Source organism: Colletotrichum siamense (assembly GCF_013390195.1).
Source record: "Colletotrichum siamense strain Cg363 chromosome Unknown KSG_Cg363_contig03, whole genome shotgun sequence".
NCBI lineage: Eukaryota > Fungi > Ascomycota > Sordariomycetes > Glomerellales > Glomerellaceae > Colletotrichum > Colletotrichum siamense.
Genome location: NW_023501016.1, coordinates 5,478,735 through 5,504,657, shown reverse-complemented (window position 1 = coordinate 5,504,657; position 25,923 = coordinate 5,478,735). Strand labels below are relative to the sequence as shown.

Genomic DNA, 25,923 nt, shown 5'->3' with positions numbered 1-25,923 from the left:
GAACAAAACCAGCAAGGGGATCGCCGAGGATGGCGGAGAAACTTATTGTCTGCTGAATAGATGCGAACGAGGGCTGCTTGCCTAGGACTTCGTAGAAACAGAGAAGTCTTGAGGAGGGCAATTGGTAATCAAAGTAGGAAGTGAGAGCTCGCAGCGTGTCGTTGCATTGTTCGTTATTTAGTCTAATTTCAGTATGGTCAGCTCCATGCAATTGCTGAGTCTGTAGATATGACTCAAACCGTACTTGCTATGATCTTGACGGCGAAATTGTGCAGGATCAATCCTGATACTGTACAGAAGTTGATGGTCATTTCGTGGTGCAATAATTCAAGCAAACCGCGCCAAATCTAGCGCTGTGGTTAGTCGATACCTTGAACGCGCATGGCCAAATCGACGCCTTGGATAGTTCTCGTCTTTTCAACGCGGGGGGCTTTGCCCATACAGAGTTACACTTTTCAATCTGGGTGTCGGTCTTTTGCAGATGATGTCTGATAGAGAGAGTAGGTAGTGTAGCTCAGAGACACAACACATCCAGGGTCCGGATACCCGTCGGATTTGGCTTCGGGCCCCGGAATCAACGAGTGGGAGGCCGATGACAGCCGTGCGTATCGCATCGGGACTCATACACGACAATGACTCGGTCGCGTCACTGGCATGATCTGTACTTCGTCTACTCTCACCGTCTACTCCATTTCTCGAATGGCCTCCCGCGGTAACATAGGCGCAGCGACAGTTGTCAGGCCTGCATCTCGACACGGCATCCCACTCACATGGGCCTTGCATAATCGCAGGCCAGTTTAGACAGCCTGCACGGATCGCCCGCTGCTAACTTTGGCAGCACCGGATTTCCCTCCGATGGAAATGGATATCAGGGTGAGCGGTTTCATCAAGCGAGCCATGCTTCCGTCCATCGGACGCGGTTTGTCCGACAGCATGCCATTTCCTGCTGCGCCGCCTGATCGTAGACCGGCTTCCTTAGTCATAGACCTCTCTCGATTTAGCATCAGCCAATAGGCGCAGTCCGCAACAGCATTTACTAAAAATCGCTGGACGGATAGCTTTTTAGAGAGATAAACCTTCAATTGCATTTTGTTCGATATTGTCGCCCATGACCGGCTAAAGTGTAGACGACTTTTCCAGCTTGCATAACGAAGAATTTGTTTCTGGCTGCTTGCCGCGGGGTTGCACGGAGAGGCGGTACTGTTAATAAAGCATGGTGGTATTAATCTCGGCTGGATGAATATCACAATGTCTTATACCAACAACACCGCCGTTACACACACAAAAAGCAAAAACATCGAGATTTCAGACGAAGGCGGTCAGCCGGTTGGTTGTGCCCTGCTCGATTCATCCCAAAATTCAGAGTTTTTTATGATAGGAACGCTGTAGGGATGATCACACTAAACGCATATAAGCTCAACCCGCAGTTCTGGAGATGCGGATGTGCACGTTTGACTCGCTGACCTGATCGTCGAGATCTGCTGAATCATGCTGTCCGTGTTCGCTGGTAACGGCCACTCGAGAAGATTTCTCTTGGACCTTTCTACGGAGCAAACCCCCAGCTGGCTTTATCTCTCTATCTTGGGGCTGGATATCTCGGCCAGAGGGTGGGTTTTTGTGGTTGATCATCGCCCTCTTCTCGGTGAGCGAATTATCTGGTTGGGTGCGCAAATTATCGAGGAGAGAGAGGGTTCCCCAAGGTTTGGTTTATTTTTGGGGTTTGCTGCAACCGACCTGTCGATCTTTCTGATGGTGGATCGCAACGGTGACGGCTAGTTAGCTTGGTGAATGTGAAGAACCGGCGAGACAACACGAGGTGGCGGGAGCTCACATAATATGACTACTAGTGTGAAAATTCGTCCTTCAATGAGACGTCAATATGATTCAATGGCATACCACGCAGGGTAATTCCCCCGACCGTCCAACCTTCTTCTCGAAAATTCCAGACTCGCCCTGAGCTTGTCTTCTGTTGACCTCGTCTCCACCGAAAAAAACCGAGAGACAAGAAAAAAACAAAAATAAACATCAAAGTGAGGAGGAGCCGAGGAGGTTAAACTGGGGACGCGGGATACCCAACGGGTCCCTCCGTGGAATTCCCTCCCCTTCTCCCCTCTCCCCATGCCCGTCCCAACTTGAATTGTTCTGGGGACAGCCAGCAGATCGTCCGAAGGCGGCCCCAGGGTATTTGATGGGGCTCAAATCAGACCATATCGCACAACAGGTGTGAATACTTGGAGTGCTGCAGGGTCACTAGAAAATAGGGACGACCCAACGAATAGGAAACCAACTTCGCGCCCATCAGCCGCACTAGGGGTTTAGATACCCCGATAAAGGTGTGTTTCCTGTAGAATGGTTCCAGCGGGTAGCGCAGCGACGATCTGGCGGGTTTCCGAGGAAGCGCACGACTCATGGGAACAAGTCGCCTCCAAGCTTGCCGTCAGCCGAGCGCGACCAGCGCTTGTTAGGCCACTGGAGGAAACACGACATAGCCTCTGCCTAGCATTGCACAGCAAAAAAAGATCTGGTCAGCAGTCACTCTAGGACGTTAAGCGCAGCGATTGTCGGGCGACGGTTCCGCCCGCTTTTGTGACTCGGGCTATTAATAGTTAAGGTTTTTCGGTTCGGAGTTATCGAAGAAAAGGCAGAAGGCAGGGCACGACAGGGCAGGCACGCAGGGGAGAAGCCCGCGTCAGTTTCACGTAGAAGAGAGCATTAGCTCACGCCGTGATCAATCTAGCGTCTGGACTCTGTTGCCTCCTTGCCTCGCCCCAGCCCTTACTTGACGTTCGATATTGGCTCTGTTGTGAGTGAAACCGCGGGCAAGAAGAAGAAAAGAGGCGGTTGTCATGTTGGGCATGCTACGTTACCCCCCTTAATCTAGCGTCGAGAGAGGGACCCTCTTGGCTAAAATAGGGGACGTGGGGCTCTTTTGGTCGTTTGTTTGTGACATCACTGCCCGAGTCTCTGCCCTATGTTAAGGAAATGGCGGCAGAGTGTGCTGTGCGGACTAACATGCGAGAACCCGTTCTTACCGTGTCTGTTAATTCTGGATGCTACGCTACAGACACAGAGTTGAGAGCAAGAGAGAAGAGAGGGCTGGGGGGCGCAGTTTGTCTTTGCAGTGCCACGGCAAACCAACCAACCACTCCAATCCCAATCGTCCCGTGGGCCGTTGGCCTCCAGAGAAAAGAAGGTCTGGTGCTAAATCGAGCAAACCGAACCAATCGGCGCCCCTCGCGGCGTGCGGCTTCCGAGGCCACCGGCTGTCCCGTTCAGCTGGTCTCTCTGTGTGAACGGTGTACCCCGTTCTCCAGTTTGCTGTGGCTGGGACGGCAGCCAGTTCATCGCCAAGAAAGCTCAGCAGCCCAACGCACATGAGCCCTGCAGCGGTGCAGCCCTTGTGCCCTTGTGAGGCTCCTCTCGTATTTGTCCGGCTCTCCACTTTGTCAACCAAGTGAGGCCCATGATGTCAATCGGGCTCCGCAAAAAGTGACCCCGGTCGGCATTACGAGAAGATCTTCGCCGCCCCCGGCAGTGCTGGTGCTGTGCACTGAGTGGCAGTTTGCCTCTGGCAGCCGGTCCCCCGATGTTTACGAGATGGGACTGCTGGCCAACGGGAGTCCCCTGGCTAAATGAAGTGGCACACCGGCCAACAGGTAGAAGTCTTTGCCATCGTCAAGTTGGTATATAAGGTGACAGGTGAATCCTCCTTCATGAATGAAAGAAGAACATCCTCATCACACACACACTCACCAACCAACCATCTAATCAAAGATAATCTTCCGACCACTACAGTCTTTCCAGAACATCATCAACTCACCACAACCACAACTTTCCTACACCTTTCTTCTTTAGAACCAACCACCAACCAACCGCCAAAATGCAGTTCAAGGCCCTCACCGCTCTCACCTCCCTCGTCGCCGCCGTCTCCGGCCTCCCGACCTTCTCCGCGACCAACGGCACGGCCACCAACAACACCCTGCCCGCCGACGCCAAGTTCCAGCTGATGGCCCTCCGCTCCGCGTCGCCGGTGCACTTCTCCACCTTCCAGGCCGCCAAGTCCTCCATCTTCCTCCAGCTGCCGTCCCAGAACGCCACCTGCGACCAGCGCAACGCCACCGAGTCCGCCACCTTCACCCTCGGCCAGGACGGCGGCCTCTACCTCTACGCCGCCTCCGCCACCCCGCAGCAGCTCTACGCCGACCGCTCCGGCATGGGCCAGGGCAAGCTCGGCTACACCACCGGCGCTCAGCCCGCCCCCCGCAACGGCGAGCGCACCGGCTGGACCATCGACGCCTTCGGCGACCTCACCCTCGACGGCGCCGGCTTCCTCGCCTGCCCCAACAGCATTGAGGGCGCCTGGTCCATCTGGGTCTCTTCTGGTGTCGCGAACCCTGCTGGTAACACCGACTGCCTCGGCATCTCTGTCCGCGCTGTCCAGGCTGTTGTCCCCAACAGCTGTTCTTACACCTCCAACTAAGGGGTTGGTGAAGCATCTTTTCGGCATGGATTCTTGGTAGATTAAAATTGGCATGTGGGACACGATGAACAACGTCCCCGGGAGATATCCTATAGAATGGCGCAACTTGTATTTATGGCATACCCTCTTTCCCCCAAGACACCGAAGGGGACTGTACATCGCGGATGACGCGACAGCAATAACTTCTCTGTACATGAATTAATATGTCACTTTTTCAAACATTTGCTCGCCTGTTTGTTCTGATGTGAATGTGACCAACTGCTTCTGATCAATATCAACTCATGAAAGAAATCAATTTCTATGCATGCTTTAAACTTCTATTGAAAGGGATATTTATACCAGTCTCTAATCTGCCATCAGCCCTCGACCTTGTTGATACCCTCCGCATCAACCACCAACCCCGCCTTCTTAAACTCTTGGTCATTCGTCGGCAACTCAACCCGCCACTGCGAAATCAGCGCAGCCGAAATCTCAACCTCGCCTTCCGTGCCAAGGGCCAAGATGTGCCCACCTTGCGTGCGGTCCTCAGTGATGAAATGCATATGGTCACCCGGCACGCTGATGCCCTGTGTGTACTCTGGCGAGCGAAAGCCAATGACAGTGCCGCGGACGGGCTCCTTGAAGGTGTGGGAGGCCTGGTTCGCGCCGACCTCGCGCATGCTCTCGCCGGGCTTGCTCTGGCCGCCGGCGGTGCGGACGGTGACGTTCTTGAAGACGCCCTCGATGCGGATGGCGAGGAAGTAGTTCTTGGAGTCGGGCAGGCGGCCGGATAAGTGGGCGAAGAGGCCCTTCTTGTCGTCGAAGGCGCCGGTGATGTGGGTGTCGGGGCGGAAGCGGGTGACCATGGCGAAGGGGGCGACGGCGTCGCTGGCGGGGCTGGTGTCGACGGCGGTGACGGTGTTGTCCGACTTCATCTGGTACAGCTTGCCGTCGAGGATGATCATCTCGCCGTTCATGTAGCGGAAGGTGCCGAGGCCGTGGTCGCCGTGCTGGATGAGCTCCGAGACGGGCAGGCCGGTGGAGGCGATGCCGTCCATCAGGGCCGAGATGATGGAGTACTGGTAGATTTCGTTGACCGCCATTGCGATGATTGGTGTTTGAAAAGACAAAAAGAAAAGTTGTCTCGGTAAGTGATGCCAAGTATGAGATGCCAAGGTTCGGATGTCGAAGCTAAGACACAAGAAGATCGCGGTGGTGGTGGTGGTGGTGAGGTCCTAATTGACTTTGGACGACGGGTGATTCGCTGACTGCAGGAAACACGTATGCTTACTTGCTGTCTTTCTCTTTTCCTTTCTGATGGATCTTTCCTCTTGTCTCGCGGCTTGCACGGGGAACTTTCTTCAACAATTATGGAGGAGCTCCATAGCGAAAGTCCCTATCGTGCGTTGCATTTGCTGCATGTTTTTGTTGAGTCATCATCACGCGTGCAGTGTCACTGGATAAGCTACTAACAGCAGTAGTTATTAGTGGTATGGACACTAACAGAACACTGAGTGAGGTGCCTGCGCTTTGGGTTCCACCTGGCGGCGCTGACGTCAGTTCGACGTGCTTGCGGCATCGCCGGCAGCTTTTGGAGCTTTCAGAAGCAGCAGCAGCAGCAAGCCTTCCACAAAAATGAGGTGACTGGGCGACCTGGCGAACGAGATGCCGGCGGGAGCGAACGGAGCGCGCTAGGGGCTACTGCGGCCTTTGTTTTCTCCACTCCGGCGACTGCATCGTGAGAGAGTCTGTATCTTACCCAACATTCCTCTCCCGACATCCTTGGCACGTTGTTGCGGCAATATCCCTCTGCCTCGATGAAAACAGCCTGAGACACATCTACAGCCCTGCTGCTGCTTCGGTTCTCCTACTTTCTCATCTTTATCACCACCTATCACCGACACTCTACAAAGAGAGCATCCCTTAATTACCCCTCACCATGTCTACAGAAACCGTCGACGTCGTGATAGACTCCCTTATCGCCGCCGGCGTCAAGCACATCTTTGGCGTCCCCGGCGCCAAGATCGACTCCGTCTTCAACGCCCTCATCGACCGCCCCGAGATCAAGCTCGTCGTCTGCCGCCATGAGCAGAATGCCGCCTTTATCGCCGGCGCCATCGGCAGGATCACAGGCCGCCCGGGAGTCTGCATAGCCACCTCAGGCCCGGGAACCAGCAACCTCGTCACCGGACTCGTCACCGCCAACGACGAGGGCGCGCCTGTCGTGGCCATTGTCGGGGACGTCAAGCGTGTGCAGGCCGCCAAGAAGACGCACCAGAGCCTGCGCGGCGTCCAGCTGCTCCAGCCCGTCACCAAGAAGGCCACCGGCGCCGTGCACCCCGACCAGATCGCTGAGATCATGCTGGACGCCTTCCGCACTGCAGCAGCCTACCCGCAAGGCGCGACTGCAGTGAGCCTTCCCATCGATATCATGACCGCGGGCACCAAGACGGCCATTCCTGCGCTACCTGAGACGGCTTTCGTCCCGCCCGAGTATGGCACTTCACCGTCTGCATCGCTGAGCAGAGCGGCGTCCATGATCCAGAACGCAAAGTTTCCCGTTTTGTTCCTCGGGGCGAGGGCAGCTACGCCCGAAGCTGTTGAGGCGGTTCACGGCTTCCTTCGAAAGCACCCTATTCCTGTTGTCGAGACTTTCCAGGCCGCGGGATCCATCAGCAAGGAGCTGGCACATCTCTTCTATGGACGCATCGGCCTATTCCGTAACCAGCCCGGCGACAAGCTTCTCTCTCAAGCCGACCTGGTCATCGTCGCTGGCTATGATCAGTCCGAGTACGACGCCGACGCCTGGCACAAGAACAAGGATCTCGACATCCTTCACCTGGACTGGATCCCAGCCGACTACGGCGCCTTCTACAACCCAAGTCTCGAGCTGGTGGGTTCCATCGCAGCCAACATCAAGGCGCTCCAGAACATCCTCGCAACCGTCTCCAGACCACAGGAGCTCGACGTCTCCAAAGAGATCTTTGCCGAGTTCCACGCGTGGGAGCAGAGCCCCCAGGCTCTGGGCCAGACCGGCGACGGCCCCGTCCACCCGCTCCACTTCATCAAGCTCATGCAGGGTCTGCTCCCGCCATCGCCGACCGTCGCCTCGGACGTCGGCAGCATGTACATCTGGCTCTCGCGCTTCTACTTCGCCTACAGCCCAAAGTCCTTCCTCGTCTCCAACGTCCAGCAGACCCTCGGCGTCGCCCTCCCCTGGGCCATCGGCGCCTCCCTCGCCCAGGAGCCCCCGTGCTCCCGCAAGGTCGTCAGCATCAGCGGCGACGGGGGCTTCCTCTACTCCGGCCAGGAGCTCGTCACCGCCGTCCAGCAGGGCTGCAACATCACGCACTTCGTCTGGAACGACGGAAAGTATAACATGGTCGAGTTTCAGGAGGTCGACAAGTACGGCCGCAGCTCGGGCGTCGACCTCGGCGGCGTCGACTTTGTGCGCTACGCCGAGGCCTTCGGGGCCAAGGGCTTGCGCGTCACCCGCTCGTCGGAGCTGGAGGGCGTGATGCGCGAGGCCCTGAGCCACGTGGGAGTGTGCGTCGTGGACGTCGAGATTGACTACTCGCACAACCACGAGCTGATGAAGAATGTCATCCAGGACTCTATCAGTTAGACTTTCAAGTTTTTTGTCGGACGGTTGGGCGTTTTCTTGCGTAATACTTGGGCGAAAGGGTCTGTGGTTTAGAAAACGTTTGCTTTGCGCGCCAAGGGCACGGGATTGTATCATTAAGAATGCCAAGAAAAGCTTGTGTTGTTGCTCTCTGACCCAGAGTAGGAGTGAGCGTCGTTGAGGATGTACTTCGGTCGTCTGATGAGGGCTCAGATGATTGGATGAGAGAAACGGTTCCTGACCACGTTGAAGGTTGTGTTAGTCTGTGCTGGCTCGGTCTCGGAAAACAGAAGCAATTCAGAGGCGTGAATATCATCAGATCATTCGAACAAAGAGGTAGCTGGAACTAGCACTGCCAAGTTTGTCGGGCTGGAGGAGGAGTTGGGCTCTCATTTGCGATCTTTCATAATCTAATAGGCTTCAAGAGTATCTAGGCTGGCAACTAACAAGACAATTACACCTTCCTCCCTTTCACTCTTTCGATGAGCTCCCTCACAACCTCGGGCTCAGTCGGTCCAACCCACGGCTCCGACCAATACTGCCGCAGCAGCGCAAGCCCCATACACAACCCCGGATCCGCCCCCTTTTCCAACAGCCACTCCGCAAATTCTCAGTCCTGTCCCGCACACGACCGCGCAAACGCCGTTGTCTCGTAGGAATCCCCGCGCTGGCGGTCCAAGATGTCGCAGTACAGTAACCGTCTCACGTCATCAACCCCCGCGGCGCCGGACTCGAGGATGTGTGCCGCCATCGCCCGCCGGCGCGGAAGAAACGGCGTCGAAGCGAAGCTGTGCGCGTCAAGCCAGCTGCCGCGCAGGTCTGGCGGCATGATTTGGCACGAGACGATGCTGTGCAGCGGGCTGGCGAAGGACGGGTCGGCGCCGTGGGAGAGGAGGAGGTTGAAGAGTTGCGTGTCGCCGAGCCGCGCGGCGCTGTTGAGCGCGTCGCCTCCGTGGCGGTTCAGCGGGGGCTCTTCGCCGTCTGGGCTGCGGGAGTGAGCGGCGATGTTGGGGTCCGCGCCGTGCTGGAGGAGGAGCTCGACGAGGGGCGTGTTGGTGATGCAGCCTTCGTACGGCAGCGGCGTTTTGCACTCGTTGGAGGTCGCGCGGCGCCACGCCTGGTTTGGGTGCCAGCCAAAGTCGAGGAAGACGCGGATCAGGGGGATGAGGGTGTCTTCTCCGCCGGTCTGTGTTCTGTCGAAGATGGAGACGTCTGCGAGGTAGGATCTGTCTTTGGTCTTGACGCGACGGGCGCGGCTGAAGACGTTGCCGTGGAGGGATGTGCCGCGCTCTAGCAGGTACCGCGCGACGGCTGGCTGGTTCCCGAACGAGGCCTGCTCTAGGCCGTGCTGGAGGACCGCTTGGCTTGGAGTGGAGGTTCTCTGGATGAAGGAGGCGACTTCCTCGACGGAGCCGTCCTCGCAGGCTACATAGAAGCGGACTTCTTCGTCAGCGAGGCTGATGAGATCGGCGATGAGAGAATACTCTGGGCGTGTGAGTGTTGGAGGCAGCGGAGGGAGATGCGCGAATCGGGCTGCCTCGGAAAGGTTGCGTCTGGTCTTACGATCATCGATGGGGTGGGTGTTCTGATAGAGAGCTTCGTTTACCGCCTTGAGGAGTTGGATTCGCTCCTTCATCAGCCGGATTTGTTCTGCGTGAGCCGACGGCGGAGAGTCAGGCAGGGTGGGTTTCATAGCGAGAAGTTTATGGGGCTTGTTCTCAAAAGAAAAAAAGAAGTTGAAAAGAAAGACCGGCGAAGGATTTCCCGATTCGATGGATCGTGGCGAGCTGAGAGAAACGCGGATATGGTGGGAGGTCAAGGTGAATAGGTGAATGGGTGAACAGGCATCAATCGCGGAAAACGACGCCTGGTACTCAACTCGTCAAGGCGACTATTTCCGGCCAACAAATACATTTACTCTAAAGATGTAGCTTCACGTGACAAATCTCTTGTATGGTTGTGTGGTTCTGCTTGTTGGGCCAAAGTGCGGTGTTGGTTGGAACCCCGTGAACACCGCCGAAACCCCAACATCATGACAGCAAGTCCATCGGTCCCGCCATGTAATGGCATCAGTCTCGGGACAGACGATGAATTTTTAACAGTCATATATGCTAAAGTTCAATACATGTTTGTGGTTCATGGCCTCATGGGGCTACGGTCAAAGCCCGCTCAAACTCTCCTTGCACAGTACGCCCAAAGGCTTCAACAGCCGTCTCCAACGCGGCCTCGGGAGCCGCTACAAACGTCAACCGAAGGGAGGCTTCTCTCACGTCCTCCGTCTCCGCCGCGAACCAGCTACCCTTCGTCACCAAAACCCCATTCACACTGGACTTCTTGTAAATCCTATCCTCGATATCGAGGATAGCAGCCGATTCAAGGGACTCCAATGGCTTTACCGCAGGATGCTTCGACCCATCCAGCCGTACCAACAAGAACATGCCAAACGTGGGGACAGTCCAACTGCAGACATCCCGCGGAAGATGCTCCTCACAAGCCTCAACGAGAAGGTTGCGTCGGCGGCTGTACTCCAGAGAGATGTGGCTCAGCCAGTCAAAGAATCCCCGATGTCCCCACGACTCGGCAAGGAGCTTGTACATCATGACTTGGGACGGTCCCGCTGGGAAAGCAGAGCTGATCTCCGTGTTGGCCACGAAGATGCGGACTATCTCGGCGCTGGCGGTGAGCCAGCCAATACGGAGTCCCGGGGCTAGGATCTTGGAGGTCGAGTCGAGGCGGATGACGCGGCCTGTTCTGTCGAGGGATAGATACGAAGCGGGCAGGTTTTCCAAGTACTTCTCGGCGGAGAGCTGAGCGTTGGAGTCGTTCTCGAGTTGTAGGTAGAAGTACGGGTCGTCTTCGATGATCAGGAGATCGTGCTTCTCGGCGACTTCGTATATGGCTCTACGGCGCTCGGTGGGCTGCGTCACGCCGGTGGGATTGTGGCCGGAAGGGATCGTGTACAAGACGAACGGTTTCGGTGCCCTGGCCTCGTCCCAAGTGCTCAAGACTCTGTCGAGTTCCGCGGGTATAAGGCCCTCTGTGTCCATGGTGATTCCGACAGGATTGAACTTCTGCGCTTCCGCAATCTCAATAGTAGGCGGGTAGGTCAGACTTTCAAAGAGTACTGAGTCGCCGGGCTTGACGAACATGCGGAAGATAATGTCAAGAGCAGAAGTTGTCCCGCAAGTCAGACAAGTTCGCCAGTCTTCATACTGAGGCTTGTGGATCAGGTCAACATGCTCAGTAACGAAGCGAATCAGCTGAGCATGCCCAGCTGCATCGCCGTAGTTCAGAGCCTTAGACAGGTCAAAGCCCTTGTCTCCCACAGAGCAAGATGCGGGTGTAGTGTCATCTCCAAAAGCACCGTCACCCTGATGCCTCTTCCCATGAGCAACGAGCGAGTCCCAGGGGAAGTACTTCGGATTCGGCCGTCCGGTTCCCAAGCTGATCATGTTAGATGACTTGAGTGTAGCTGCCGCCGCCTTGAGTTTGGACGGCATACGGGCCTCGAGACGATGGCTCCATGACTGGGCTTTCGGCTTTGCCTCTGTCTCCGTGGCGTGTGGCTTGAGGATGTCGGGATTGCTTGCCGCTGCGGAAGTTGAGGCTTGAACTTGGGGTAGAGCCCGAGCTTGGTCTAAGCTGGCTAGCGTTTGGAGAAGCATTGTTGAGCCGAAGTTGCAGGGTTGAGCCGAAGTTTGCCGATGGCGGTGCGCCTTGACAAAACTCCTGCCATGTCTCAAGGTTTCAACCATCTATTTATTCATCATGCAACTACAGGCTGCAGTTCAACACTCCGAAATTCGGCATCGATCACGCAATTGTCGTGATAGGAGAATACGGCGTGGTTGGACTCTCCGGCGTCGCCCATCGGAGTATCGGAGAGAGTATCGGCGAGGCCCCACTATTACCGGCGTGTCGGAGTAGCGGCACATGAAGAGGGGGTCTTGCATGATGATGATAAAGCAGCTCAGCTATTCAACAGAGTAAAGACGGATAAACGCAGCACATAAAGCAAGAAACCCAGACGCATTATTGAAAGAAAGAAACACCAGTAACACAGCATCAAGTCAGAATGGGTTCCGTCAAGGACAGCAGTGCCCCCACTATCAAGTTGGCCGAATACCTCTTCACCCGCTTGCGCCAGCTAGGGATAGACTCGGTCCACGGAGTCCCTGGCGACTTCAATCTCCACCTGCTCGACTATGTCAAGCCGTCCGGGCTCCACTGGGTCGGCAACGCCAACGAGCTGAACGCCGGCTACGCGGCCGATGGGTACGCCCGTATCAAGGGTATCGGAGCTCTTATTACAACCTCCGGCGTCGGAGAGCTCTCGGCCATCAATGCAATTGCCGGAGCGTATGCTGAGCGCGCCGGTGTCGTTCACATTGTCGGGACCCCATCACGGCATCTGCAGGACAACAGAGTCATGCTCCATCATGGTTTCAACGATGGAGAGTACAGACGGTTTGCGCAGATGCATTCCCATGTCACCGTTGCGCAAGCCAGCTTACGCTCTGCGAATGAAGCTCCCGGTCAAATTGACGAGGTTCTGAGGCAGTGCCTGGTGCAAAGCCGGCCGGTTTACATCGAGGTGCCTCAGGATCTGGTCTCCGTGCCCGTCTCTGCTCAGAATCTCGAGGCTCCCGTCTGGACACCCAACTACAAGCCCACATCTGCAGATGAAGCTGCTCTGGCAGCCATTTTGGACAGGGCATCTTCTGCAAAAAAGCCCTTGATACTCGTGGACGGCGAGATAAGACCCCTCGGAATCGTCGAAGACGTTGAGAAGATTGTTGCGTCTACCGGCTGGCCCACGTGGACAACCCCTCTCGGCAAGTCCTTGATCGATGAGACGCTGCCCAACTTCCACGGCATCTACAAGGGCAAACATGCCAATTCGACTGAGAAAGAGCTCTTCGACAGCTCTGATCTCATCTTGTACTTCGGCCCACACCTCAGCTCGACAAACACCAACCATTTTTCCATGATCCCCAGACCTGAAACTTCTATCCTCTTCACCGATACCGAGGTCAAGATCGGAACCCAGGTCTTTCGAGATGTTACAGCAAGGGCCGTTGTCCGTGCCCTATCTCAACAATTGAAGACTTCCAAGATCCATCGCTATGACGTCTACCCAGAGCTGCCGAAGGACTTCAAGATCTCTTTTGCGGACATTCCGCGCGACGGCAAAATCGACCAGTCCAAGATCTGGCATCTTCTGGCCAACGTCATTCGACCGGGAGATGTCGTCCTCGGGGAAACGGGGACATCCGGGCATGGAAGCCGGGTCTTCCCCATGCCGCAGCATTCCAGGCTCTTCCTTCCTTCTACTTGGCTGTCTATCGGTTACATGCTCCCAGCGGCGCAGGGCGCAGCATTAGCCCAACGGGAGCTCATCCAGTCATCCAAGTACAACCACATCGGAAAAGCCCAAACGATCCTCTTCATCGGTGATGGTAGCTTTCAGATGACGGTGCAAGAGCTTTCAAGCATCATCCGCAACAACCTAGATGTGATCGTCTTCCTAATCAATAATGACGGCTACACCATCGAGAGATGCATCCATGGTCTCGAGGAGGGATACAACGATGTTGCACGTTGGCGATATCTTGAAGCCCCAAGCTTCTTTGGCGCAAGCCAGGATAGTTACGTACGCTCTGCCAAGATGTGGGGAGAGCTTGAAGACATCCTGGGCGATGACAAGCTGGTAAATGGAAAGGGATTGAGAATGGTGGAAATTTTCATGGATGTCGACGATGCACCGGAGGGAGCTTTATTAGATCTTATGAATGCAGAGAAAAAGAGACTGCAGACCATGTAATGTAGAATCCCTTTGATATTCAAGATATTCGTCGTCTCCAATGGTCGTGTTAGTGTGCTTCGCGCCCGGCATCGGCTCACCCCTGCGCTTTCAGACAGCGCAGAGCTCAACGACTGGCTTTCAACTCCATCAACTGTGCACGCATCTTGCCGCCATCTTCTTTCTTTTCCTCTGATTTTTCAGACTAAAATAACAATCGAAACAAACGCCAGAGTCCCCTCGGCCAGCGACTTCAGAGTCCCACTTTCTCCCACGAGCGCCTAACAAATGAGAATCCCCAGGTTTCGCTAAGCGCCCTGTCCCAGGGCGGCAAAGCACAAACGATTGGGGGTTGACTGACAGGCAGTCAGACGCCTGTCCCCGCCCTACGAAGACCCCTGCAGGCGGTTTCAGCCCTGCTGGAGTCGGTTTGATTGGCTGTGGAATTCCCATCATGAGATCCGGCCAGGGCCAGCGATCAAGGGTCCGGCTTGCCTTTGGCGTCAGTCGGATGCGACTCAGCCCTTTTGTCTCGTCAACGATGAGTGTCTTCATGTCTTCTCTTTGTCTGACGGGGATGGTTATAAGAAACTGTTCACGGCCGTCCCAACGTCCTGAACATGGTCACTCTGAATCAGTCCTCACCTCAGCATCACTGCAATTTTATGTCTGCGTTTTCCTTGAGTCTTTCTTTCTGCATCACAGCAAGACTTTCTTTCTTTGCATACTGCTAGACAGTTTTAAATTCTTCTCAGTCTCGCATCACCATCGCAGTTGAGACTTGAAACGCATATCGCATCAATAGCCCTCTTCAGCATAGAAGGAATCCATCTCTTTTTTCATTTTACAATCTTTGCATTTACAAGATACCCCCCAAGACCTTCACCAAAATGGGTCAATTCTCAAACGCCATCAAAGCCGGCCAGACCGTCATCGAACTCGGCCGCAACGCCCAAGGCCTCGCCGGCGCCGCCAACGAATTCCGCACCGCAGACAAGGGCGAGATGGGCCGCAACGTCGGCCGCGCCGCCTTCAACGAGGGCGCCGACACCGGCAAGACGATGGGCAAGACGTGGCTCAAGACTTTCGAGGTCATCCCGCGCCTAGTGTGCCGCGGCCTGCAGTTCCTCTTCGCCCTGATCGCCTGCGGCTTCTACGGCAACCGCGTACAAGCCGATGACAGGGCCGACAACGGCTTCTCCCCTGAGTGGATTCTCGCCATCACCGTCGCCGGCGCAGCTGCTGTCTCGTCGGTGCTTTTCGTCCTCGCGACACCTCTCAGCGCGATTCCCTTTATCGGTAGCAGGGTCAAGCTGTTCAAGACATACCGCGCCTTCGCCTGGGACTTGTTTCTCTTCATCATGTGGATTGTGGTGTTTGGAATCTTTGCGGGCATCTTCCTCAAGAGGAGCAGCGATGACAAGTACAAGGGTGCCAGCACCACGGCGATGAAGACTGCCGTTTGGGTGGATCTCGTCAATGCCATTCTCTGGCTCATCTCTGGCGTTTATGGGTGCATCAAGACTTTCCTGGGAGACAAGGTTGATCACCTGTCGGACAAGGCTGGAAAGAAGCTGTTTGAGAAGAAGAAGCCGGCGCCGGCCAAGGATGGGTACGCTGAGAGCGTGTGAAGAGCGCAAGCCTTTCGTTTTCATTATGTAAATTAGATAATTCCGTTTGGTTTTCGGTTTGTCAGGCGTCGAAGACGGCATCAGGAAGCTAATATTTGGCGCAACGGCCATGGGACTCACGGGACATACGTATTTCCAGATCAACAAATGAGCAAGCCAAATATGCTTGCATTGCTTCACTCGTCTTGCCACCAGTAACTATTTCACAGATTTCATTGCCTGATTGTTGAACACCCAAGGCTCAGTTTGCTTTCTCGATAATCTATGAGCATTCAGATTGGCACGCAATGTAGGTCTCCGTTTATGCAGTCGGCAAATCTCGACATCACCAAGCTCTTGATACCAAATTTCATGGCCCTTTTGAATGAGCAATTGTTTCTTTACTGTCGGTTGGATCCCGCACGTTTCTATAGAAGCTTATGTTCAAGCAATTATCTACAATCAGACGTGAAGGATACCCAATTGTCGCATACGGCTTCGTTTGGCATTTTGTCGGTTATTTACCTTCCCTTATGCAACAGACCAGTGGTCGAGATGGCCATAAATGGACGAAACTAGAAAGCCATTCTACAGGTATTTAGGGGCGCCATGTTCCTGGTAATTGGCTTTTCAACGCTAAGCACATGTTGTCAACTTAGTGTCTGCGGGAACAGCATGAAATTTCAAAACCCTGTGCCAAGCTCGAAATCATGATAATTAAAAACTACAGATACTAAGCTGAAGGGTCTAAGAATAAGAAATGTCTAAATGGGCATGGCCCGCATGTCTCGAACTGATATCTGCCATCTTGCTACAAGTCAACATAATCATCGGGGATGACAATTGTGTTTCTAATGTGAAGACTCCCTTGTTCTTTCGTCATCCGTCAACGGGAAGTCAATGCTAGTCAGAAGAAAAACTCGATTATCTGCCTCATTGGCTCAATCTACTAAATTCCTTACCCGTGTCATCAAAGCAATTATGGTGAAATTTAGGGGTTACTTCCATGGGAGTATCGCGGTCAACAAAGATATCAGATCACGTCGGAATTGTGTTCTCAGGCCTCTGTAAATATCTTGTCAGTGTCTTCAATCGAGTCTAACTCCTTGTCATAGAAGTTGTGTCGGGGGCGGACTAACTTCTCTGACATCCAGCAATATGAGCCGAAGTTGATAATCTGGGCATAGGTGTGCAGTAAACATCGCATACTGTATCCAAGAAGCAATTGCAAAAGAACCAACTAGTAGACTATTTGTCTCCACTGCCGAAAGCTGTCTAGCGGATTGAAGAATATTGATGGCTGCTTGTAAGGTGATCGGTGCGGTCGGACAAAAGCTCTTCGACAGTAAAAGCATGATTGCAGAATGACCGCTGCACTTTCGAACAGGGCATCCTCTAAATAAATTGAAATTTGATGTACCAGAGCTCGAACCTGTCCCTACTTTTCTGAATTCTTCGTAGCTTAGAACACCATGCAACTGGTCGTTCGGCTTGCGCGAATTCGCTCCCTCCACGCACATGGTCAAAAGTGAAACGCCGATTTTGACTACGAAATCCAGATAGTCCGCTTGACAGCTTCTTGCAACCAGAGAGGTTTTTCGTCGCTGATTGTGACGTTGTCGAGGGGTGTGCCTTCAGTGTCCGTGTAGATTATGGCTGGATCACAGTTCCCAGAATTCCCGGCCGTGGCCGCGCGAGTCAAATTCCAGCTATGAACCCTGACAAGACCAACTCTCTCATGGTGATCCCCGCTCTTCCGTAGAAGTAGAATGGAGTATCTCTTTTGTTGCTTTGTTTGGAAAACAAGTCCTAAAAGTCCAGCTTCCAGAGGTACGTTGTCGTAATCCATGTACGCGTAACACCAAGCCGTGAGGCCTTCACGGATTGGGAGGACAGCATAGTCTCCACCAGCAAAGGTCATGCCCACTATCTGGCTCTTAACCCCGCTCTTCTCGTTGAGACCTATCCAGCTTTTTCTAGCGAAGTTGACCCAGACTGTCACGGCAGAGATGCCTAGCACTCGAGGAGCATATTTGATCTCTGAGGTGGCGCTTTGCTCCTGCCCGCAGAACCAGTTCTGTAGCGGAATTGTAGAACCGTCTTCTTTCTTGATCTCGATCTCTTGATCGTCTGAGCTGCAGAAATCAGGCTCGCTCATTTGAATGCCACCTACCCAGCCAGCCCAGCTCCAGCTTGGAAATGGCAGATTCCTCAAAGCAACTTTCTGATGGTGCCAGGCAAGAGAGAAGATGTATCGAGACCGATTCATTGCGTCAATCCGTCGAAAAGGTATTCCATAATATTGTCTAATCATGCTGGTTTCCAGAGCACGAAAAAGTCCCCGTGCCGCGTCGATAGTGTCTGACCTTTTGGTCAATTGACGCTTTGTATAGTTCGGCAGCTGCTTCTGCTTGAGCTGATTCCACCGCAATTCTATTAGTTCGCCAGAGACTCCGTGTAAGCTTGACTGGCTGGGTATGAGTTCCAGGAAGTTGGAGGCGGTGACTGTCTTCGTAAGTCTAGAGTATGATAATGGTTTCTTCACAGTCTCGGCATGGTCCATCGTGTTGCACAGGTAGAAAACCTCGTGCTCAGTGAAAATCAACCTTCTGGTGGACAGAAAGCACTCTTGATAGGTCCAACCCCGCGATGCCCATGTCGACCGAAATGTTTGAGCTGATGTGTGTGGTAGCATCCTGATAATGGCGATACTGTTGAGAACGATTCGTTGCAGTGGCCGACGTGGTCTTGATCTGATTCCCGGTAAACCATACGAGGCGTCGGCACCAGCCGCAGCTATTAGCGTCAGATGCGCGCGAGAATAAATATGATTCATCTGAGCAACCTGCGCCCTTTTAATTGTCTCGTCTTCCTGGTCAATACACTATTGATACCATTAGTTCAACCGTTGGGGCTCTGACACAGAATTCAAGATTGCACATGTGTATAATGTCTTACCAACTGATCAACCCATAGATATCGCTCATTGAGTGACCGTGTCACCTGAATCGCATCGTGGACCACTTGAGGGAAATCGGTGTCTTTTCCTTCTTCTTTGGGTACAGCAGTGTTTCCCCATACGTATGACAGAGCGACGTATTTGCAATTCTCAGGCGCATCGATGGCCCCTTTCGAATTGGGATTGAAGCAGTCAATGACCTTCAATCCTTGCGCCTGACGGCTGCTACCGGCAGCGAATCTGCAGTCATCGCGGTGTTGCGTCGTGCAATGATTGAGCCAGCTCCTGACAAGATCGAAGTCGACGAATGAAGAGATCTGCCTCGGCCCGATCTCAAGCGACCTTTCCTGATCCCCTGCTTTCACAACAGCTAAGCAACCTCCATCCTGCCAATCCGTGTCAGTCTTTCTCCCCTCTGTCCCTTCTTCAAATTTAATCTTGGGCACAGGAAAAAGCACCGTGCAGTCAATAATCCGCTTTCGTTCAGCTGGAACTTTCTTTGAGCGGTATGGCCCCAGAACTGTGAGCGAGGACGACAATGCCTGGAGCAGGCAGTCCTCGCCGTTGAGATGCCGGGGTGTCACCAGAGCCACCATCCGGCAGATATCACAGGAAGACTGATCGAGAGTATCGCGATCCATATCGGGAAAACTTGCCACCTTCTTTCCTCTATCTTTTGATGGCCGCCATGAAGCGATGTGGTTCCAGTCAATTTCACGACATCGTTGACAGAGAACCACCTTCACCTCCCCGGAGCTAGTCTGAAACGGCCGTTTTCTTGCCGAAGCGGAATCCTCATCTGCAACTCCTCTCCGTTTCTGAACGGTGCGTACTGGCTCAGGATCTCCCATTGGTAAAGTAAAGTTGATGAGTGATAGACTTGCTGTCGCACGCAGCAGTACGATTTTCTCTGAAGCATTGACGGCAAAGAAATGATGATGTCTTCTGCCACTCTATGAGAACGCGCGATCCGCGTCCTTCCGTACACTTATGTGTTTTCTCTTGTAAGAACACAGACACGTGGCAGTGAGTGATACGAGACTGGTGGAAATGCAGATGATGATTATTGGTTGCAAAACGCAGGTTTCCAACGGGGGATCGACAGCTTTGCACAAGCAATGTCCAATCGGATAATGTGATCGGCAGGTAAATACTCCAAATCTAGTACAAACGAATTATTTACGATCTGATGGATCAGCTTCTCCGCTCTAATTTGTCCTGCCGATATTGATCAGTCAAGGCACTGCTGCACACGATGTTGCCCAAAATTCTGATACTCTGACATTTCTTCACGCATTGATTTCAGCTGCTCTTGGAAAGTCCCATGGGTTTATTGGTGTCATTCATAAATAAATCACACCTGTTTCAATACGACTTGATACTCATCAGGTCGAATATATATTTACCTTTCCAGCCCACGAGTTGTCTCGCGGTCATCCTATTTCCTCTCACATAATTTGAGATTTCCCCCATCGACTCATATCGACTACGTTCTCATTTCTCTTTTCTCTAAAAGCTCTTTGAGGGGTTAGCCTAGACTCTGGTTCACTCAGGCGTCGAGTTCGCCTCTCGAACTCCTCTGTGTCGGTGTTGACAGAGTCGGGTACGATCTCTTGTTAGTACCAACTCCAAGGTTTCCGATTCAGTAGGCTCGCTTGGATATTCTTTTACGTGAGCCCTGCGGCTACTGCCAGCAATATTACCATAGACACTAAACTTTGCTTGGATGTTTAGCTGCTCAAGAGCCAGGAAGGATGCTTTGTTGGAGCCACAGACAGAACCAGAGATTGCAAGATTATCAGCAATAGGAGAAGTATTAACCTACACTAGTACGACTTGCCAGGAGTGTCCATGGAGACATTGTGATTTTTGGACTCGATGAAAAAGGGGTTGTGTCTGATACGGCGCCACTTCGATGCGCAGGCAGCCTATCATCGTCTCTCGTCTAAGGGGAGCTTCCCTCAGATTTGTGAAAAGGGGATGGCTATATGGGAGCAGAATGAAAATTGTGAGGTACCAAGGTTGGTCTTGTCTCCGGTTGGCAACCTGGCCAACTCTTTTGCCTGTCCATTTCGCAGCGCGAACCAGCCTACGAGAGGTTGCTCATCGCTACGTAAGTCTTGCGAGATTTATCTTGAGCGAATGAAGTTTCGTGCTGTTCTATGTATTCAGGGAGAGAATGAAAGCAAATCGGACAGCAAGCCCTGTCGGTCGAGCAACGTTGATTAGCGTTCGGCATAAGCCAGACTAGAGCGCTTCTAGAGCCACGTTGCTGACTGCAGCATCCAGGGGTCTAGTAGACTAAGTGAGGAGCTTTGTTCCAACCACAAATGGCAGCGAAAGCCGTGCCCATCATCGTATCTTGTCAGACTTGCCTCGGGATGCTTTCTGAGCCTCGGTGCCAATGAAAAACGGCAACTAAACCTTACCCTACCCCAACCCTGGCATACGAATTACTTTGAGAACGTGGACGAAGAAAGTTTGAATTCTTTCATCGTCTCAACTGTGTACAGTGATATTATGGGACCTGCTTAAAGCCCGGCAAGAGGCGATCACAGCAGTCGACTTCAAGAGGATTACTATGGCTTCTTAACTCGAGGTTTCTTTTTACTTCATGACGTTATTTCTGGTGGCATTTGGTTTTCATAGGAACCAACAACCCGCTCTTCTAGTCATGGGCGTATCTTGGAGAGAAAGTAGGAAGCTATATGGAGCCCGAAGTGGTCCTATAGACACGACAGCCTCAACATATCTTTTAATCAATACTGAGCATGTTTACAACCTTAGCTTCATCGAGGGGAACTATGTCAAAGGCATTAAAGTGGATTCGCTCAGTCGAAGATATGTTACCTCGCAAAATAAATGTTAAGTTCCCTCAACCCCCAATGTGTTCGAGCTTCACCAATCGGGGGTTGGATCACCGTCTCGAAGAATAAGCGCACGAAGGCTACGGGGACCACGATACCATCCGTTGAATTTGAAAGAAGGAGAAAAGAGAAGGATTTTAAACCAGCCACAAGTCGATCTACAACCTCGAGATATTTTCATGTAGTTATTTGTTGACTTTAGCTTGGGCTCTGGCGTGCTAGGCGATCCCGTGTAGGAGGGTTCTCATAGCGACTAGACATTACTTTAAGCTCTAAATTGATCTCCATAGCTGTTGAACCGAAGAGGTCCGCTTCGACTACAACCGACCAGAGGTCACGGCTCCTAGTCATCGTCGATGGTTCCGCCTAAGCCGTAGCATTCGCAGGGGCGGAGAGACTTATCCGGGCCCTCGGCGCCCTGGGCCGCTTCAACCTTTGGCCGAGACCTCAAGAATCTGAATATGCGAAGGTCTTGTGGCCTCTCTATCGCGATTCCATCTTGACCAATGAATCACCGTCTCTTTGTGTTGCAGAACATGTGTCCGACCTTCGTCCACAAGCAAACCACATGCCCCGTCCCCATGACCAACCTCAACGGCAACACAAACCTGAACACCACACTTTGACAAGCAAACTACACCTCCTTCATCCATCCCATGAACGGGAAACAAACAGGAACCACGCAAACGTACGCCATCGCCGTTGTCCAAACGGCCATCCACCTCGCTCACGCCGGCCCCAGTTCCATCCCATCTCCCCGGAACAAACTCCCCGCTCGCATACCCGCTCCGTCGGAGGTGTCAACCCGCAAGCAAGGTCCCATCATCCTCATCAGCATCAAACTTCAGACCTTTCAACTCGGCACGAACCGAAAGCCAGCCATACGTACGTAGCCCGGATCTTTCCACGCGTTCGGCCACGCAAGAACAATACGCGGATCATCAGCCTGAAGAAGAACGATATTCAAAACTGCCGTTCGAGTGTACAAGATCGCCACGCTGCTCAAACGTCGCACCTCGTGTATGCGTCACGTAGCAGACGCAGCACATACACACACGCACACATATCACCAATGCGCCGCGCAACCAGCACCTTCGCAGAAGACGGCGTGGCCATCATACTTGAGTTACGGAAACATGAAGGAACATCGCAGTAAAGCCGTTGGAGCAAGAAGATCTCAGTCGGGTCTAACCCAGGCCTTCTGCCGCGGACCACTGACTCGGCGGGCCAAAACGGCCCGCCTCAACAAGCATCCTCCATCTTCACTGCCGCGCTCGCGTCTTTCTGCCCGTCGCATTGCGCGAGTGCGAAAAGATCAAACATCACATTGTCGGGGACGATAGCGATAGCGATCAAACAACTGTCCAAGAGAACAGATAGTCGGCATTTCATCCAATCCTCGGATATACACAACCCAAGTTTCAAAGTCGGAACATGCCCGTTCTACAACACAAATGCGATATGCGATATGGATGGCGATATGGGCCGCTTTGTATGCACGATCGCGCCAGGGTCGAAACTCCCCAGCACGAACGATATCGCCCTGCCTGTTATCGCCCTTCATCCCATATCTGTATCTTGCCCCCCTCCCTCCCCGGTCCCACGCGCGCGTGCGCCGTAGCAAATGTAACGCAAGGCGTGATAGGTAAACCGCCAGCGCTGCACTCTGGCCGCATTCCGTGATCCGCTGTCTGGATGATATCTTTCACGGTTCCCACAGACCTGGTAACGAGCAAGAGGAGGACGAGGTCCAGACCATGTCAGCTGCGGTCTTCACAAGACACGAACAGAAGTCCAAGGAGGGGCAGGGGGGGAAAGACGGCACGTGGGGGTGGGGGGAAACGCCAGCCTGCTCGTTGAAACCTGCGCAAGTGTGAGAGAGGCAGGCTGCTTTGCTGCTCGGCATCCAGTGTTCAGTTCCAGCCATGCCAACAGGACGACGTGTGTTTGGCAGCCTACCTTACCAAACACGCAAATTCCTCTCTTATCGTTGGCTAACCTTAGCTTGCCTGCCTACCCCGACAAAACGGTGCGCGGGGACATGGACCGCCGCCAGGAGGAGCACCGACGATTCCAAACGATGGCGACGTGCAGGGCACTTTGAACGTGACATGGCGGGGGCCAGAATGCCTATCTGGAATCAAATCGCTAGAGGGGCTAGACTACGATAGAGTCAGTCGTTCGGCGGCAGAGGTTACAACGCTCTAAACTGTCCCTGCGGTACAGCATTTCCCGCGCAGTCCTTGCTTGGTTCTGGATAAGCTAGATAGATGCCGATGGCTCGGATTTCCCGCACATACACACACACACACAGATACACCATAGTTTTATTCGTCGGTGAAGTTTGCTGCGAAGCTAGAGCCGATGGGCAACGTACATCAACTATTAGCCGCGGCAGTCCAACATCTTGGCTTCAAAAATTGGCTCTTTTCTTGGCTCTCGCACTACGGCTGGATGCGTGATGGATGGATGGAAGGTTGACAGACGGCATCCTCTCTTGTCTCACTGCCTTGGAAACCACGAGCCATGTGCTGCTGCCAGAGGTCTTGTCTTGGACAGCCCCCCATGATGTCAGCGAAGCGACTGACTGGCTTCTGGCACTTTGACCACTGCTGCATCCCACATGGGACTATTATTTCGTGCAGCATGCGACAACCGCCGGTCTCTCGTGAACAGGAGCAAACCTGGCATCAGACGACAGCGGCGGCCGGACTGAAGCTGCTGCTGCACCGGGTCGTTGGCCTGGTTTGTTTAGCCGGCTGCAGCATGTTGGGACGACATTTTTCGAGAACCCTTTCCCCGCGGACTTAGCGATAATAGCTGCTGCAGTGCGCGAGTCGCGGCAGAGAAGTGTGCTTTTTCGCCCCTCCCTCCTCGCAAACCCCAATACTGGAATTCGCCTGTTTTTGGTCTTGCTTGCTCGCTTAGAGGTGCGGTCATGATGCTGGTCAGCCTACAGGCCTGCCACAGGTGGGAAATCCGATCAGGATGGGCAGCAGTGCAGCGGCATGAACCTGTGGCGAGGAGGCAGGCAGGCAGGCAGGCCAGCCTTTTGGGGGATGAACCACCACCGCCGCCCAGATGGTGACACAGAAATCGTGATAACCCAACCCTTCGGCGTTCCTACCTCCCACATTCCAGCTTCTGCATAGAACAAACACTAGCTTCAAGCAAAAATGCGACCTGTTGGTGTGAGTGTGTGTGTGTGCACCGGAAGAAATAGGATGTGGTGCTTTAGCCAAGGCCCGGAAAAGCGCGCCCATCCATCCCAAGAGATCTCTTGGAGCTTCTCCAAGCCGGACTTGGCTCCAGAAGGGGACGGCGCGGGACTGACCGCCCCAGTCCAGCGGGTGAGGCGACAAAGGAAGTGCTGTCTCTCCTTTGGTCTCGTTCAACAGGCGTGGTCGCGTCGTCCACCACGGCGGTAGCTTCTTGGCTAACGGTGTGCCTCTACGGCGATTGGGCAAGCTGGCACCGTGGTCGTGGATGGTCATTACCTGCTGTAAGGGTGTTACTTCAGTGGCCTGTGGTTGGATGTGCCTTGCATTAGCGGCTACCGTGTATGGGATCTGGATTTTCGGCGACCACGACGAGGGTTGTCTGTCTTTGGAGTGCTGCTCAACACCCTTTAGAAGGCCCGAGGAGGAGGAGGAGGCCTGCCGGTGCGCGTTGGACGGTGAGGTGTGCATACCGGGCAGAGGGCCCATCACCTGCTCCTCTACCTGTTACCGGCCGGCGTCCTCCAAAAACAGGCGTTGCGCTGTCGCGGCGTCTCGGCCAATTGCTGGCGGCGTCGAGGTTGCATCGACTCGGGCATATCATTCTGCAATGAGGGAAATTGACCGAACGGCAGGAATAGTTGAACATCACGACCACCTGGCACCCCCCCTAGAACTGGAGAGGAGAGAGCCACCGAGCGGCGAACCACCGTTGATCAGGCCCGTCGGCGCTGGATACACGCACCGTGGCAGGCCAGACAAGCTTTGCAACTTGATTGTGCCTTGGCACGGAAGGGTCCCTAGCTTGCTCTTGGCGACCAGCGTATCTGCGCTCGAAAGGGGGAAGGGCACTGGTGAATGGGCGGGAACCACATGGTTGATGGGGAAGAGCATGTTGGAAGGACGTCAATGATACGAAGTTTCCTCCCGCGGAGACGACGCAGAGAGGACGGTGTGCCAAGTTTTCCTCCCCTTTACGAATACACGTATCCGCGATGACGGCAGAGATGATGCTCCCAAGGGATGGATGCGAATTGATGACAATGCGCCCGGGCTCGTATGTGGTCAATTATGATGACGATTATCATGTTGGGCGTTTTTTCTCTCTTCGTATGTGGAGAGCCAATATGTTCCAGCACCGCCCGGCTTGTCTATCAAGGATTGCGACTGCGATTGCAGAGTACGCAGTACGCGGGTGGAGGAACGAGAAACCGCGTCCAAGTTCCAGACGGCACAAGCCGCGCCGGGCGGCCGTTGAGCAAGTGGAGGTTGCGAGAGCGAGAACGAAACACGGGGGTGTGGTTTCTGTCTCTCTATCTCTCTCCTCTCCATTGTTTTTTGGTATCATTCTCAGTCAAGTCAATTTTAGAACAAAATGTGAGCAA

The 25,923-nt window shown here is 53.7% G+C and overlaps 8 protein-coding genes across 8 annotated transcripts; 3 read left to right on the top strand and 5 right to left on the bottom strand.

Moving 5' to 3' along the window:
* Positions 1-1,400: 1,400 nt before the first annotated feature.
* On the bottom strand, positions 1,401-2,120 carry CGCS363_v005428 (uncharacterized protein; the record flags this gene model as incomplete). The annotated part of the gene is made up of 3 exons (XM_036637277.1): positions 1,401-1,551; positions 1,832-1,861; positions 1,927-2,120. The coding sequence occupies 3 exons, from the start codon at positions 2,118-2,120 to the stop codon at positions 1,401-1,403; spliced, it is 375 nt and encodes a 124-aa protein (XP_036498339.1).
* Positions 2,121-3,880: 1,760 nt separating this feature from the next.
* Positions 3,881-4,480, top strand: phiA (Cell wall protein phiA; the record flags this gene model as incomplete). The annotated part of the gene is made up of 1 exon (XM_036637276.1): positions 3,881-4,480. One exon carries the CDS (start codon positions 3,881-3,883, stop codon positions 4,478-4,480), a length of 600 nt encoding a protein of 199 aa, XP_036498159.1.
* A 356-nt stretch (positions 4,481-4,836) lies between these two features.
* alsD (Alpha-acetolactate decarboxylase) lies at positions 4,837-5,562 on the bottom strand (the record flags this gene model as incomplete). The annotated part of the gene is made up of 1 exon (XM_036637275.1): positions 4,837-5,562. One exon carries the CDS (start codon positions 5,560-5,562, stop codon positions 4,837-4,839), a length of 726 nt encoding a protein of 241 aa, XP_036498160.1.
* Positions 5,563-6,398: 836 nt separating this feature from the next.
* On the top strand, positions 6,399-8,084 carry alsS (Acetolactate synthase; the record flags this gene model as incomplete). Its single annotated transcript, XM_036637274.1, has 1 exon — positions 6,399-8,084. The coding sequence occupies one exon, from the start codon at positions 6,399-6,401 to the stop codon at positions 8,082-8,084; it is 1,686 nt and encodes a 561-aa protein (XP_036498161.1).
* Positions 8,085-8,691: 607 nt separating this feature from the next.
* Positions 8,692-9,774, bottom strand: CGCS363_v005424 (uncharacterized protein; the record flags this gene model as incomplete). The annotated part of the gene is made up of 1 exon (XM_036637273.1): positions 8,692-9,774. The coding sequence occupies one exon, from the start codon at positions 9,772-9,774 to the stop codon at positions 8,692-8,694; it is 1,083 nt and encodes a 360-aa protein (XP_036498162.1).
* A 451-nt stretch (positions 9,775-10,225) lies between these two features.
* Positions 10,226-11,746, bottom strand: swnA (Aminotransferase swnA; the record flags this gene model as incomplete). Its single annotated transcript, XM_036637272.1, has 1 exon — positions 10,226-11,746. The coding sequence occupies one exon, from the start codon at positions 11,744-11,746 to the stop codon at positions 10,226-10,228; it is 1,521 nt and encodes a 506-aa protein (XP_036498163.1).
* Positions 11,747-12,156: 410 nt separating this feature from the next.
* Positions 12,157-13,905, top strand: pdcA-1 (Pyruvate decarboxylase; the record flags this gene model as incomplete). Its single annotated transcript, XM_036637271.1, has 1 exon — positions 12,157-13,905. The coding sequence occupies one exon, from the start codon at positions 12,157-12,159 to the stop codon at positions 13,903-13,905; it is 1,749 nt and encodes a 582-aa protein (XP_036498164.1).
* Positions 13,906-17,040: 3,135 nt separating this feature from the next.
* On the bottom strand, positions 17,041-18,189 carry CGCS363_v005421 (uncharacterized protein; the record flags this gene model as incomplete). Its single annotated transcript, XM_036637270.1, has 1 exon — positions 17,041-18,189. One exon carries the CDS (start codon positions 18,187-18,189, stop codon positions 17,041-17,043), a length of 1,149 nt encoding a protein of 382 aa, XP_036497523.1.
* Between the last annotated feature and the right edge of the window lie 7,734 nt (positions 18,190-25,923).